This window comes from Lampris incognitus, chromosome 20, assembly GCF_029633865.1.
Source record: "Lampris incognitus isolate fLamInc1 chromosome 20, fLamInc1.hap2, whole genome shotgun sequence".
Taxonomy (NCBI): domain Eukaryota; kingdom Metazoa; phylum Chordata; class Actinopteri; order Lampriformes; family Lampridae; genus Lampris; species Lampris incognitus.
The window spans coordinates 17,846,703-17,862,072 of record NC_079230.1 but is presented as its reverse complement, the minus strand read 5'-3'; the positions used below and the strand labels follow the sequence as shown (position 1 = coordinate 17,862,072).

The 15,370-nt window shown below is 42.7% G+C and overlaps 1 protein-coding gene across 1 annotated transcript; it reads right to left on the bottom strand.

The window, feature by feature from the left end:
* Positions 1 to 618: 618 nt before the first annotated feature.
* Positions 619 to 12,581, bottom strand: fam113 (family with sequence similarity 113). The gene is made up of 7 exons (XM_056300179.1): positions 12,509 to 12,581; positions 10,141 to 10,220; positions 9,310 to 9,542; positions 7,673 to 7,823; positions 4,744 to 4,990; positions 2,984 to 3,196; positions 619 to 755 (listed from the first exon to the last, which is right to left on the bottom strand). Exons 1-7 carry the CDS (start codon positions 12,579 to 12,581, stop codon positions 619 to 621), a joined length of 1,134 nt encoding a protein of 377 aa, XP_056156154.1.
* Between the last annotated feature and the right edge of the window lie 2,789 nt (positions 12,582 to 15,370).

The following is a 15,370-nucleotide window of genomic DNA, read 5'->3' as shown; positions in this document are numbered from 1 at the left end:
ATGTTAATTATACGTCAAATAGTGTCTCAACAAATAAGAATTGTGGTATTTCCTTAATGTTGTGCAACACATCCGATGTTATGGCAAACAGGATTTTTCTTCGATACTAGCTCATGTAAAAATGAATGCATGCTGTAAATCCGTTTAGCACACATCCCATGATGTCATTCCACAATTGTAAATAAAAACCTACTACACTCAAAGAGATCATGCAACATTTTAAATTTATTGTCTTTTCTATCTATGTTAATATTCTTGAGAAAAGAAAGAATATTCCACGACATCTTGTGCTAGTCATAATGGTGATTTGGTGTAAATCTCCCATTGACCTAAAGCCATGTTCCACTTGCTGCACTTTGAGCACAGTAAGTGGCGCTCTTAACCCTTGGCATGCTGGAATGGACATGTGCAAAGATGTACAGCATTCTTAAAAGGGCAAACCTAGTTTTGCTTAATGGTAATATTTTGCGATTTGCTTAACAACTTTACATTGAATAAACAGACATGAAGTAAACCTTACAAAACACTTTATTCAATTAAAACAAAAAGAGATGATAAAATTTTACCTAGAAAAATATTTAGTAACATAAAAGTACTGGAACCAGTAATGGTGAAGTTTTATGTTGGTCTTCGGTAACTGTAGGGGACGTAGTGACTCCTGTGGTGGTAACTCCTCTTTATGTACTGGTGGCGCTGTCCCCAAGCAGGGGCCGGAGAAGGGGTGACACAAGGGCGTCCGCCTGGCATCTCCCCGACTAGAAGAAGAGAGAGATGGGATGAAGAGACATACAAAGGTGCAGCTTGATGCTGTCAACACTTAAAAAAAGAGGCTGATATGGGTATTTCATTTTTGATCTGTGTCAAAATGAATGCAAATTCTGGGATCCTGTTTGTCAATCACTTTGTCCGTGAAGGGGTTTGAAACACTAAAATGTATTTTGAGGCACTGATACCGATATCTGGGTATTGTTTTTAAGGTAGATGATGATAATAATTGTAGGGATGCACGATGATATAGGCACATCATCGGTATCGGCCGATAAAGGCTTTAAAAATGCAACATCGGCGTCGGCCCAAAAAGCTGATATGACAGGCCGATAAGATGATGCTTTCTATGTGCATGGGACATGAACCGTTGACCAGGCATGGATACGGCGCAAACTGCGTCTGTGTTGTGTGTGGTTGTGTGCCAGGCATGTTTTCTGAGGAGATTTCAAGTTGGCTACTTTGGAAAATGGATAAGTTAAGAGGAAAATGCGTTAACTGGTACTGAATTAATTAACTAGATCATTTTAACTACAGGATCATGAATACACATTGATTTGACTGATTTAGTATTTTAATGTGCAATAAAAAAACCCACGAGGTTGCACTGCTGTGTCGCATTGCCTCTGGTACAACGAGTTAATTTATTTTAATCATTTTTAAACAGATTGTATTCATTTTTTACACAGTTCTATGTAGTTTTTCCGCTACTGCAGGGCCACGTACCCGCACATAGAGAAAAAAAAAAATCGACCAGCCGCGTAAAAAAAGAGATCAGCATTGCGATTTCCGTGGTTAGTGCAACAGCTTCAGTTCGGTCCACTACAGGAGAGACTTTTTATGTTCTCTTAAATTAGGTGGAAATATATTAGCATATATTGATATTGGCAATTGGCCAAAATGAGTTGGAAAATATATATTGGCATTCGGATATTGGCAAAAATCCAATATCGTGCATCCCTAAATAACAGACAAAACGCCACAAATAACTGCACCTGTTGAAATGCCATTGTTTCAGATGCTTAATCACTATTCTCTTGTATTGGGGATTGAAAATCAGCAGTACGTGACTCAAACATCAACGGATGTTGTGTACTGTCGTACTTTAGAATAACACTATATCAATCGCTTTTAAAATTGCCACGACCCCTGGTATAAATAAATTTCACAAAGGGTGTGGCCCTATCCATCTTCCTTAGCTTGGCCACTTGTGCTGGTCTGTGGCAGACTGAAACAGACACACTGGGGAGAGGGACAGGGCAGAGATGCAGATACTTGGATACGCAAAGCTCTCTCCCATTTTAAATACTCCACAGATGTCTTGTTATTTTAACTGAACTGGGGCCTTAACATGTATGCTTTTACTGCCCGTTGAGCCTATTTTAACATACTATCTGTCTATGGAAAAGAACCCTGGTAGTGATGATGTTTGTCATGCGGTTGGGTTTTTGGAGAGCGAGTCAAGTGTTCATCAGAGCCTGCCCATTCCTCTCCACTGTTACTCTCCACCCCATTTCACCTTCTTTTCCGCCCCCCCCCCAAAAAATAATGGGTTGGGCAGAGAAGGAACGAAACTGGAAGCTTTATCACCCTTTAAAATACACTGAATATTGTAAGTACAGATGACACATTATGGTACAGCTATAAAATTAACCTGACCAAATAAATGAATTAGCAAAAAATTATGCTAGTCGTAGAGTGGAAATCATGTCCTCCTCCTCTGAGAGCTGAACCTGACCAAGCCTGTAAGCTGGCCAGCACAAAAAAAAAAAAAAAAAAAAAAAATACCTGGACACAGTGATTTTCCCCTTTCTTAAAGATAACACACGACGTAGACACAAAGACAGTGACTGATGGAAGGAATGAGTGAGGCGGTAGTCTTCCAGAAATGTTGACAAGGAAAAGCTCACTTTTTTTTAACCTTTTTTAGTGCAACTTTAAAGCCTTCCATATTCCATCACAACAGATAAAGATAGGGCATGATAATTATGGCATGATTGAAAGCAAAGTTGTCAAATGGAAGCACTGGAGCTATTATAGTTTGAGGCAACCTTTTTACACCCCTATGCATTTTTCCATCGACATGAAATATGTGATGCCCTATTTAGCCATGAGGTCTATAGGTGCGCCCGCCATAACTGTGAAAGTGTACCACAGCTTGCATACTTACAGTATTCAAATGGCCTTTGTGCAGGTTGGTGTATGCGGACTGGCTCACATGTCTGTGGTGGGTAGGAGGGTTGGCGAACTGCGGGGAACTCCCATTGCGGGTAGGAGGGTCGGCGAACTGCGCGGGCCCTCCATTGTCGATGCTGCCACTGCCCATTTGGCTCCATGGAGCAGTCGCGGTTGGTGTACAGGGGTCTCATGGGAATGGAGTTTTCATGGAATGCCACATAGCGGCTATAGTTCCTCTGTGATGAATGAAACTCTGAGAGAAAAATAGGAGGTGTTAAAGGTGTCAGGCACAAACAAAGACACAAGAGAAACAGAGATGGAGGTTGGGGGAGAACGTGACAGAAGAGGAGATAAAGAAGGATGAAAAAGAGAACGAAAAATGATTCGGGAGGAGAAAGGGGCAGGTTTAAAAAAAATAACTTGAAATGGAGTCATGATTAAAGACACATGTAGCCTGTATCAAAGCAGGATTATTGAAGATAGCTGGACAACCCTGCTGAGTAAAAACCCCGAATCACCCAAATCTGAAACATGGATTGAAGTAAAAAGAGCTGTTCCAGGTTTTACTCAGAGCAGTTCTCTGACTACCTCAGTTATCCTGCTTTGTGATACAAGCCCCCCGTTTCACACACTAAAGTCTAAAAATACTCGGGGGGGGTGTTACAATTAATTACTTAACAAACTGAAATAAAACAAAACCATTAATAGTGTCTGCCTAGACACTCGTGCTCTGAGTCACACCTGTGTTGGGAGAGAAGTAGTTTGTCGGAGGATGATAATATCCAGAGCCACCAGCTGCTCTTAAAGCCACTGGAGGGGGGGGGGGGTAAAAAACAAAAACAACATAAGACACACTAACAGTCATCTGAACGGAGACAATTTCATTCAAGCCTCCCTTCCATTACCATTCAGGTGAGATAATCAAGAGATGATGGATATTTTGTTAGTCTGTTTGGCTGTGGCAACAAGCCAAGTAAAGACAAGTCCAGCATAGGATTTTTCAATAGCCAGAATGTGGATGAACACTGGTGTCGACTGACATCAGTATTGACCAACCGGAGTAAAAACTGAAATTGTTTGAAGGTATGTAACAGATGGGTTGGGGGCTCTTCAGTAAAACCAATATGCTCCTCAAAGAACAGTCATGTCAAGTGAACAACACATTTGTTAGATAACGATGTGGCATGTTGCAGGTAATCATATTTATTAATGTCATTCATCGGAGATGTTTTTATTCTTGATATCCACCCGTCCATCCATTAAACAAACCGCTTATCCTGCTCTCAGGGTTGCAGGGATGCTGGAGCAATCATTGGGTGGCAGGCAGGGAGACACCCTGGACAGGCCGCCAGGCCATCACAGGGCCAACACACACACACACATTCACACCTAGGGACAATTTAGTACGGCCGATTCGCCTGACCTACATGTCTTTGGACTGTGAGAGGAAACCGGAGCACCCGGGGGAAACCCACGCAGACACGGGGAGAACATGCAAACTCCACACAGAGGATGACGCGGGACGACCCCCAAGGTTGGACTACCCCGGGGCTCGAACCCAGGACCTTCTTGCTGTGAGGCAATCGCGCTAACCACTGTGCCACCATGCCGCCCTTTAGTCTTGATATGAAGTATTTAAATGCTTCGAGTTACTACAGAACCATCTGTGCTAGTCCATACACACACATACGAATGCATGTGCCTAACAGCTGTTGTGTTCAAGATGTGACTATATTATATGTGTATTGGTGCGCTCCAGTTTTGTGTGTGTGTGTGTATGCATGCAATGCCCCTCCTCACCAACAGCACTTGGCTGACACGGTAAGATGACCCCCCAGGCCTCTGCAATGTGTTGCAGCAGCAGTGAGGTAATGGTGCGGTGGGCCACGGCGTTCCAGTGGACTCCGTCCTTGACGCGGTGCTGCAGAGATAAACGAAAATGGAAATGGAGGTCCACTACATCCATCCCATAGGCGTCAGCCAGGGTGCCACTGAAGAAGTTTGCCTCAACCACGTCGTAACGAAGCTGTGAAGCCTTGTATTCGATCTGTGGGGTACAAAGTGTGGAGAAACAGATCCGGTTGTACTGCGGCAGCGGCAAAATGTGAGTGTGTACAAACCCCTCCTTTAATAAAACACTTTTATGGTCTCAATGAATGCTCAATAACCCAGGTGTACAAATCCAAGAAAAGTTTAACCAGTTCATCTGGAAACCAAGTTCAGTGGGAAATTTGGTGTTCAGATTCATTCATTCAATCTTTCTTGGGAGTTATATGGAAAATATGTCAATCTGGAATATTCCTTTCTCGTAGCCACTGGCCATGGAAATTTTTTTCATACAGTGTTTTAATACATGGTATATTCCAGCGAAATTTAATCAAAATCCTCATGAGTGGGATGATGATATACTTCACCCCATACTGGTGGGTAGCTGTGAGTAAGTCATCTCAGCTGCACTTCTGACAGGCTCCCACTCCACATGAAATCATTTTCCAAAAATTTTGCTTGGAAATATAACAATCATCAATCATGGAATATCATATTATTCAGTATTAATTTTCAGTGGAAGCCTCAATAGTCTCTAAACGGACTGTGTTACTTTAAGCGGTGCCCTGAACATAATGCTCAAACTTAAGCAATGATGTGCAGTCAGAGTGAACAAAATATGGCAAAAATATGCTAACTTGGCGAAATGTTACACTACAAAATATGTGATCTTAGTTGGTAAAAATATGATTTTTTTTTAACAAACTTTACAATTTTTCATTACTGAGGTAATATTTCCGGAAAATGTGATCAATTCGATCATTTTACGGGTGTTTTCCTTGAGTGGAAAACTAGTCTATTAATTCCCTGGTTTTCCAGAATGTGTGGGAACCCTCTATGACCTTGTATGTAACCCTTCTGTCAGACCCCAGGCATCGGGAAGCCAAACAGGATGGCACAACACAGAAGAGCTAACACGTCACACACATGGCTATTGTAACTCTAGTTAATGGTCATGCCCATATTTGCATATGAAACCGGTCGTTGGTTTCGGTTGTTATACCACTGTACTGTTTTATAAGGGTGGGGATACCTGCAAGTCAGCTGAGACTGAAGGGGTCACTTAGAGGAGTGATGAAACGTTTCTCCCAATAAACGCTGTGTCCACATGAACTGATTCAACTTTCTGGTATCTCTTTACCTGGATTACTGAGCATGGGTCAAGGCAAGTACCTATGTACTCACCAAACTGGTGAACAGTGGGGAGAAAGGTAAAATAAGAAAATAAGAGATGAGACCTCCCCTTAGAATGGACTGCGTCTTTCATCCACTAATTTAAGCAGTAGTTGGATCGCAAAACTTCATCATTAGACAGTCTTGGAGTCTTAAGAGCCAAACATCCTTCCTAGGTAATGCTTGGTCACCAGCCAAGATAGGTGATAGAAACTGACTTGCAGATTTTGAGTCTTTGGCATGTGGCAGGTGACCAACAAAATCTGAGACAGATTCAAACCCGGAAAACCAAAATTTCCTATTTCTGCTTTCCTTAACCCTGCAATATGTAAATTTGCACATTAGCATCTCATGGCAGTGAGAGGTAATCGAAACATAATCTTGAATTTAAAAATTAGTATATAATTTAATTAATCAATTAAACTGGGCTGTAATGATGCAATCATGTGATTATTACACTAACTGATGTATATGCTGTTATTGGTGTAGGTTTTATTCAGGTTGTCCACAGATTATTTTTGTTGCAGCAACTTTTTTTTTAATTTCCCCCCCTTTTTCTTCCCAATTTCATCTGGCCAATTACCCCACTCTTCCAAGCCATCCTGGTCACTGCTCCAACCCCTCTGCCGATCCGGGGAGGGCTGCAGACTACCACATGCCTCCTCCGATACATGTGGAGTCGCTAACTGCTTCTTTTCACCTGACAGTGAGGAGTTTCACCAGGGGGGCATAGCACGTGGGAGGATCATGCTATTTCCCCTAGTTGCCCCTCCCCCCTGAACAGGCGCCCCAACCGACCAGAGGAGGCACTAGTACAGCGACCAGAACACATACCCACATCTGGCTTCCAACCCACAGACACGGCCAATTGTGTCCGTAGGGACGCCCGACCAAGCTGGAGGTAACATAGGGCTTCAAACCGGCGATCCCCGTGTTGGTAGATGACGGAATAGACCACTACACTACCCAGACACCCCGTTGGAGCAACTTTAGTTAAAACTGCATTCCCTAAGAATTTGCATTATTTTATCCATTTGTGATGACAATGTGTCTGTTCTGTTGGACAATCAAGACCTATAAAAAACGATTTTCTCAAACTAAAACAACAGCTAATGTCGCACCTGTGCTGACAGCTCACCAGTAAATAGCCCCACCCTTCTAAAAATGTGATTCTTAAGACTAGAGCCAACACAGGCAGTCTAACGTCACCAAACTACATCGCCACATTGATCGTCTGCCTGACAGATGCACCACATCGGCATCACATTTCAAATCTTTTTTTCGTGCTGGAGTTGTTTCCAATATGTACAGGTTTGCCACTGCAGCAGCGGACATGAGCCAACCCAAAATTTTCAAACAGCAGTATACAGAGACTGGAGATTGTCAACAACCATGGTAAAGACGCAAGTTAGTATACTGTAAACGGACTCCATGGTCTAGATGGATAAAATAACGAATTATTAATGGAGAAATGCTACGGTTTGCAGCTTTAAATTTTGACCTACTGTACCTCAGGTACCAGAAAGCCACCAATAATCTTTTTGCCCAGGGGCATCGCGAGGTTCCATATGACCAGGGTTTCCCGAGGGAGGATCTCACCCAGCTCCTCAAAGAACTTATGCAGATTCTGCCTGTAGCACTTCAACCAGTTGGAGTCATACCTGCACACACAGACATGGAAAAACAGAAAGAAAATCAGACATTTGCTATATATTTTTAGTACATATTATTGGGCTTTACTTCACTTAGAATAGGATACGATTAACACGGGGACAGAATTTGCATTGTGTGTGTCAATATATGTGTGTATGAGGATTTTTTTTGTTGTGCGCATACTAGTCTAGCATACCATATAACTAACCAGCCCGTCACAATGTCTTTATGCATGCTCAGTAATCCAGGTAACAATTCAAAGAAAGTTAAATATGTTCATCTGGACACAATGGTGATTGACAGCAACGTTTCATCAATCATCTAAGTGACCTCTTTAGTCTAAACTGACTGCAGGTATCCCCACCATTATAAACAATAGTGGCATAATGACCGAAAACGACGCCCAGTTTCATATGTAAATATGGGAGTGGTCATTAACTACAATTTCAAAGGCCATGTGTACTATTCACAGAGGATTTGGGAATGTTTGCCATGACAGCACTGTAAGATGGTGACAGATGTACTCTTAGGCCCCCACCTCCTTGGTTCAGGGATGGTTGTTCCCTCTTCACATAGTTGGCCTCTTTGACTCCCCGTTCAAACCAGCGTTGTACCATAGAGCTGACAACATCCCTACTGTCACAGTGGCCGGGGAAGGGGAGAAATCCCACATTAAACAGGCCTTGATTAAGTGTGGTTACCCTAACTGGGTGTTTGTCAAACCCAGGAAGACACCCAAACAGTGCACCAGCCGATCGAAAAGAGAAGGACAACAGCTGCCCAAGCGTAAACCTATGGTGATTCTGTATGTGGCAGAAGTTTTGGAACAGTTGAGAAATGTATTTTCCAAACACCGCATCTCAGTTGCTTTCAAACCCCAAAACAGAAATTGGTCCACCCCAAGGATCAGGTCCCCCGGCACAAACAGAGCAATATAGTGTACGCTGTTAAGTGCCAGAAGGATGGCCGTAACTTGTACATCGAGGAAACCAAACAGACGCTGGCCGACAGGATGGCAGTACACAGAACAGCTAACATGTCAGGCCAGGACTCCGCAGTCTACACCCATCTACAGGCCAGTGGCCACTCTTTCAAGGATAAGGATGTGCACATCCTTGATAGGGAGGAACACTGCTTTGAATGGGGAGTCAAAGAGGCCATCTATGTGAAGAGGGAACGACCATCTGTGAACTGGGGGGGGGGGGGGCTAAGAGTGCACCTGTTGCCATCTTACAATGCTGTGATTGCAAATATTCCCAAATCCTCTGTGAAAAGTACACATAGCCATTGAAACTCTAGTAATGGTCACGCCTATTTGCATATAAAACTAATTGCTGGTTTCAGTTATTATGCAACTGTATTGCTTATAAGGGTGGGAATACCTGCAGTCAGTTAGGACTGAAGAGGTCACTTCGATGAGTGATGAAACATTTCTATCAATAAACGCTGTGTCCAGATAAAGTGATTAAACTTTCTTTGATCACTAACTGTCACCTAGAGATATCCCAGACACAGGAGTTGACGATGACCACATCTGGTTTGAGTCCATGGCGGAAGTCATCCAGGATGCTCTGCATGTACTCTGAATAGATTTTTGTTAGGAAGTAGAAGCGGACCAAGTGGTGGTTGGACCGGAATTGCCGCACCTCCTGGTACTGGATGCCATTGCTCATCTGGCCCAGACAACCGCCTTCGACCAGACAGTCCTGCTCAAAAGTCATCTCACCCTAAGAGGAGAATGGGGGAGACAAATGGAGGGACACGGAGTTGTGGGGGAAACGACTTATAAATAGTAGAGGTAACAGAAGGCCCTCATGTTGGATCTGCAAATGAACCTACTACTCTGAAACTTATAGTGGCAGTACATTGTAATGATAGCAATAAACGTGTTGAAAGTTGTGTCACAAACAGCATGCCTTGTGATCAACTTCCGGGTCTTAATTTGGTCAAGTTACGATGCTTTTCGATCTCACCTACTCACATCTCTTTCCTCTTAACATGTTACTCTTGTTAAGCTGTGAACACACTAGAAAATTTTCATAACCCTGGTTTGGCCAAGATAGTGGAGAGACTGCACAAAATAGGGGCAGGTCACTATGGACAGTCGATGCAGCCTGCTTGTAGTGTGTCGCTCGCCTCCCGATCAAGCCTTCGACCAGTCAGAGCTGTCATGACAACATCTAACATTTGGTTTTGACTGATATCTGAACAAGTCTGAGGTTATCAGTAAAGTGTGTGCAGTCCTAAACCAGTTGGTTAGGACATTAAAAAGTCCTCTAGTGTGTTCCCAGTTTTATTTTAATTTCCAGCATCGTTATCATTTACCTTTGCCTTGAGCTGACTTCTGGTTAAGTAGCTCTCTTTCTGTAGCAACAGAACAATGTCCTTGTACACACTCCGCTGAACTGAGGAAGATAAATAATAGGACTGTTAAAATGGTCAGTGTAAAGCGTTAACATTTATCAGAGTTACATACAAATAACCTTCCTGTACCACGACAATTGGTGTGAAAGCTTTAATTTTGCACTGTGCAGAAAACTCATGATTGAAACTTTTCTATCACCTATCCAGACCATTCAACAGGATCAGGCCAGTCAGTACATATATGCAAATGGATGGGAAGAGTGTAGTTACAGTATGTGAAACAACCCCCGCCCCCAACACACACTTCAATTCTGCATGATTGCATGTATGTACAAATTAAACCTGTGTGCTGTTTTTTTTAAACCTTTATTTGGGAAGGGACAATGTACATTAATCAACATTCAAAACAAATGTAAATGGACCCGAGTTAGCCAAGAGGCTAGTTTCCATCAGCAGTGTCTTTACCTGATGCTGTCAGGCATCAGGCAAAAAAATAAAATAAAATTACAATCTATAAACATACAACATAGTTAATATCTACTATTACTTTCATAGGTAATATACAATACAAAGACAAGAGCAAACAAGAAAATATATACAAAATATACAAATGTAGAAAAATATAGAATAACATATTTAATGTAGCAAATTCAGGGGGCAGTCGGGAAGCGAACCCGTAACCAGTTGACTAAAGGGTCTGACCCATTAGCCAAGGGCTAGCGAGTAATAATAATAATACTTTTTTGTTTTTGGTGGTGTCGTTTTTGGGAAATTTTGGATGGGTGTTTTTTGTGTGCTTGTGGGAAACAAAATTTCATTTCTTTGTGTATGCAAGTACGTCTAAGAAATGACAATAACTTGTTCCTGATTGATTTATTTGTGGGCGCCTTTCCGAGCACTAAAGGACACCTTACAGAACACAGTTATAAAAAAAACAGCACTGTATCAGACAGCATAAAATCAAAACAAAGTCCAGTCAAGTCAATTTTATTTGTATAGCCCAATATCACAAATTTGCCTCAGTGGGCTTAAAAGCAACACAACATCCTGTCCTTAGACCCTCTCATCGGATAAGGAACAACTCCCTAAAAAAAAAAACCCTTTAACAGGGAGAAAAAAAATAGGAAGAAACCTCAGGGAGAGCAACAGAGGAGGGATCTCTCTCCCAAGACGGACAATGTGCAGTGGATGTTGTGTTTACACAATACAACATTGAAAGAGGATAAACAGAATTATAATGGACTTATAAAATTTGTGAAGAATATGATGCGCAAAGCAGGGTAGACAATGAAAGGTTAATAAAAACAGATTAGTATAAATATCTGCACATACTCAATGAAGCGTGTATCAGACTGGATATGCCAGTTTGAGGAGGTGCGTTTTGAGATGGGATTTGAAGGTTGAAAGAGAGTCGATGTTGTGAATGTGGGAGAGAGTTCCATGGGGGGCGGGGCAGAATGACCGAAGGCTCTAGACCCCATGGTAGTTAAGCGGGCCAATGGTGTAGTGAGTTGGAGAGCAGAAGAGGATCTGAGAGTGCGGGAGGGCGTGTGGCTATGAAGGAGTTCGGGGAGATATGAAGGAGCAAGGTTATTAAGGGCCTTAAAGGTGAGAAGCAGGATCTTGAAGCCAATACTGTACTTAACAGGGAGCCAATGGAGTTGCTGAAGAAGAGCAGTGATATGATCTATGGAAGGAGCTCTGATAATCAATCAATCAATTAAGTTGCATTTTTAATAGCGCTTTTCTATGATACGGGCAGCTGAATTCTGGATCAGTTGAAGTTTATGAAGACACTTGAGGGGAAGACCGAAGAGGATAGAACTGCAGTAGTCAATAATGTAACCAGGACTAAACAATGTAACCAGGGTGTCATCCGTGGTCGTTACACCCCCCAATCGTCCCAACTCCCTCACGCCTCTGGGCGCACGCGCTTCCGATGGCCTCACCATCTCACATCCGACCCCAATGTAGCGCATTCACCGCAGCCGGGAATCGAACCCCGGTGGTCCGCACTGCGCTAACCAGCCAACTAAAGTGTCGGATCCATCACCGGAGGGCTAGCGAGTCTTGTCATCTTGTTACAATAGACGTACAACACAGCTAATGTACAATTCAGTTAAGCAACATGCTAAAGGTGTGTGCGAATAGCATCAATGTTGACATTGTTGGTTCTTAATAAGCCATTTCTTGGCATTACACTTAAATGAAACATGTTGTTGCATGTCTTTACAGGGCTAAGCCTTTTGGCCCCCGAAAAAAAGAAAAAAACATGAAAACGAAAACCATAAAGTCTATGAAAATGTTTAAAATGGAAGATCCCACTCACTCGAGTCTCCCAGGACCGCCACAAACTTGTTATGGAGCAGTTTGGTCGCCACCTCACGAGTGGCGTATTTCATTTTCTCTCCCTGTTTAATTCAAAAAGAGTCAAACCGATGAGCATCAAATGAACTGGGAGCGGTTTGTAAACTCGCTGCAAAATCACTTCATACCGACCACGTACTGAATGCGCGTTACGTTATAACCAAGCACATACCCGCACAACATGTAGCAAGCTAGCTTAACAAACCATAACACCCTACCGTGCTCAACGGCGTACGTGGACGATAATGGCGTCACCAACGCATGGTCATTCTTAAACGAAACGGTCTGTCCAATGGTGTGTCATTATAGTAACCCCACCTCCACTTTTCAAATGCACCAATGCCTTGCCGTCTTTAGGGCGCTTTGCTTAAAGGGAACGTTCACTATTTTTTTTTCAAATATATATATTTTTTTCCTTTTGACATCTTTATTGACAATAGAATTCACATACAAACAACGAAGTTATGAATACAGACAAAACATCAGAGCTAGGGGGACCCTTTTAAGCGAAAACAGTAAACAAAGAGCACAAATAGACAGTTTTTTAGCTTTCTTGTTTTTAGTTAACAATGATTTTAACACTAGAACGACCGGGATTTAACTTCTACCTAATACGACCATGGGCGGTAAATTGATGGCCGGTTTTTAAACTCTATATTCTGCCAAGATAAATACCCAATTCAGATATTAATGCATTGCATATGTTAGTATGTCTGTTAGGAAACAACTGACCAAAATTAACAATTTAAAATACTGTAACGACGGGTCGGACCCTTCAGTCGACTGGTTAACGTAGTCACCAGTGATGCGGGAGACCAGAGTTCGCGTCCCAGCTGCCTCCAGAATTCGCTACGTTGGTGTCAGAAGGGATGGTGAGAACATGAAACCATCGGAGGGAAGGAGGGGGTAGTGTAGCGATTCCAGATGAATGTATCTGTGTCTCCAAAAAGTCAGAATGCTGATCCAGAAAGGGCCAGTGTGGGTGAAGGTCTTTGCCCTAACCAAGCAATTACACACCTGTGTCTCCTAATCAAGCTCCTCAGCAAAGACTCTACTGGTTGATTAGTGGGATCAGGTGTGTAACTGCTTGGTTGGAACAAAAACCTTCGCCCACACTGGCCCTTTCTGGATAAGATTGCCCACCCTTGATCTAGAGTCAGGGGCGTCGTAGTGGGGGTGGGGGGGACCTACCAGGGCCCAGAAGGGAGGGGGGCTCGGGAAGCCTGGAATTCAAAGTTTGTTTTGGTTTGCAAATTTTTATTTCTACCTAATTAGTGTCATAACTTCAGTTAAAATTGGCTCAATACATCGGTTGAGGGACTTTGAGGCCCCTCTCACCCATTACAAAAGGTGCAAAATGGTTTAGTCCGCCCCTCGCGGGGCATCTCTCAATGTAGCTCATCTAGTCCTGTCGCGAGTGACTGCTGATACAAGCACAAGCAAACATCAGATCAGCGATGCCCATGGAGAGGCTGAACAGCCTGACACTACTCCCAATTGAAAGCCTATTGGACTTTAAAGGTCTAATCAATGGCTTTGCGAACAAGAAGTCCCGTCAGTGGGCATTTACTGTGGAATAAACATCATGGGCGTCAGCATCAGTACCCTAAAATGCATCAAAATTTGAAGTGATACAATAAAAAAATTTTAAATCATTCCAAGATAGTTAGGTTAGGTTAAGGTTAGGTTAAGTTAAGTTAAAATAGATTAATGTACTGTGATTGTAAATAATATACAGTATGATAGAACTCAAAAAAGTGATGTGAGAGACAAAAGAGGAAAGGGGCCCACAGAGACTGCTTATGTATAGGGCCCAGAATTTTGTGCTACACCCCTGTGACTAGAGCCAAATGCCTAATGAAGAAATCACAAAAGGTTCAAGTGAAAAGGTGAAGTTAATACATTGAATTTAATGCAAAATCTTCATTTTCTATTTGTTTTGTAAGTGATGTTTTACTAAGGTGTATTTTACTGGATGATTCCAGTGGATCTTTCCACTGGAAACGTTTCACGTTTGAGAACAATAAAATCCTGTTGTCCACTACAGTGGACATGTTGTAAAATTTGAATAAAATTAAGTGTTAACATTTTTTTCTTTGCAATGTGCTTTTTACCGCCCCAACCCTCTATTATCCATCCATCTATTATCTTAACCGCTTATCCTGCCCTCAGGGTCGCGGGGATGCTGGAGCCTATTCCAGCAGTCATTGGGTGGCAGGCAGGGAGACACCATGGACAGGCCGCCAGGCCATCACAGGGCCCACACACACCCATTCATACCTAGGGACAATTTAGTATGGCCAATTCACCTGACCTACATGTCTTTGGACTGTGGGAGGAAACCGGAGCCCCCGAAGGAAACACACACAGACACGGGGAGAACATGCAAACGCCACAGAGGACGACCCGGGATGACCCACCAAAGTTGGACTACCCCAGGGCTCGAACCCAGAACTTCTTGCTGTGAGGCGACCGCGCTAACCACTGTGCCACCGTGCCGCCCACACTCTATTATGTAGTTATAAAAAAAAGGAATTAAAAAACTTCCTGGGTCTCAGGAGGATATAGGGCTCTAAATAATTGGCTACATATAGGTGCTGGGCAGCTCTGCAACCAGTCTTCCCTCCTCCTCCTCCTTTTCATCAGGTAAGTATTGGATAATTTTCCCAAGGTTGGCACAACAGCACGTGTGTAAAGTTCAAACTTTTATAATTAATGAAAAATCAAAGGTGTGTGCTATGGCTTTGCAACTTGCAACTAAATATAGGCTAACATCAGTAGAAACTGACTTGGGGCTACATCGCGATTACTTAGAAACACCATA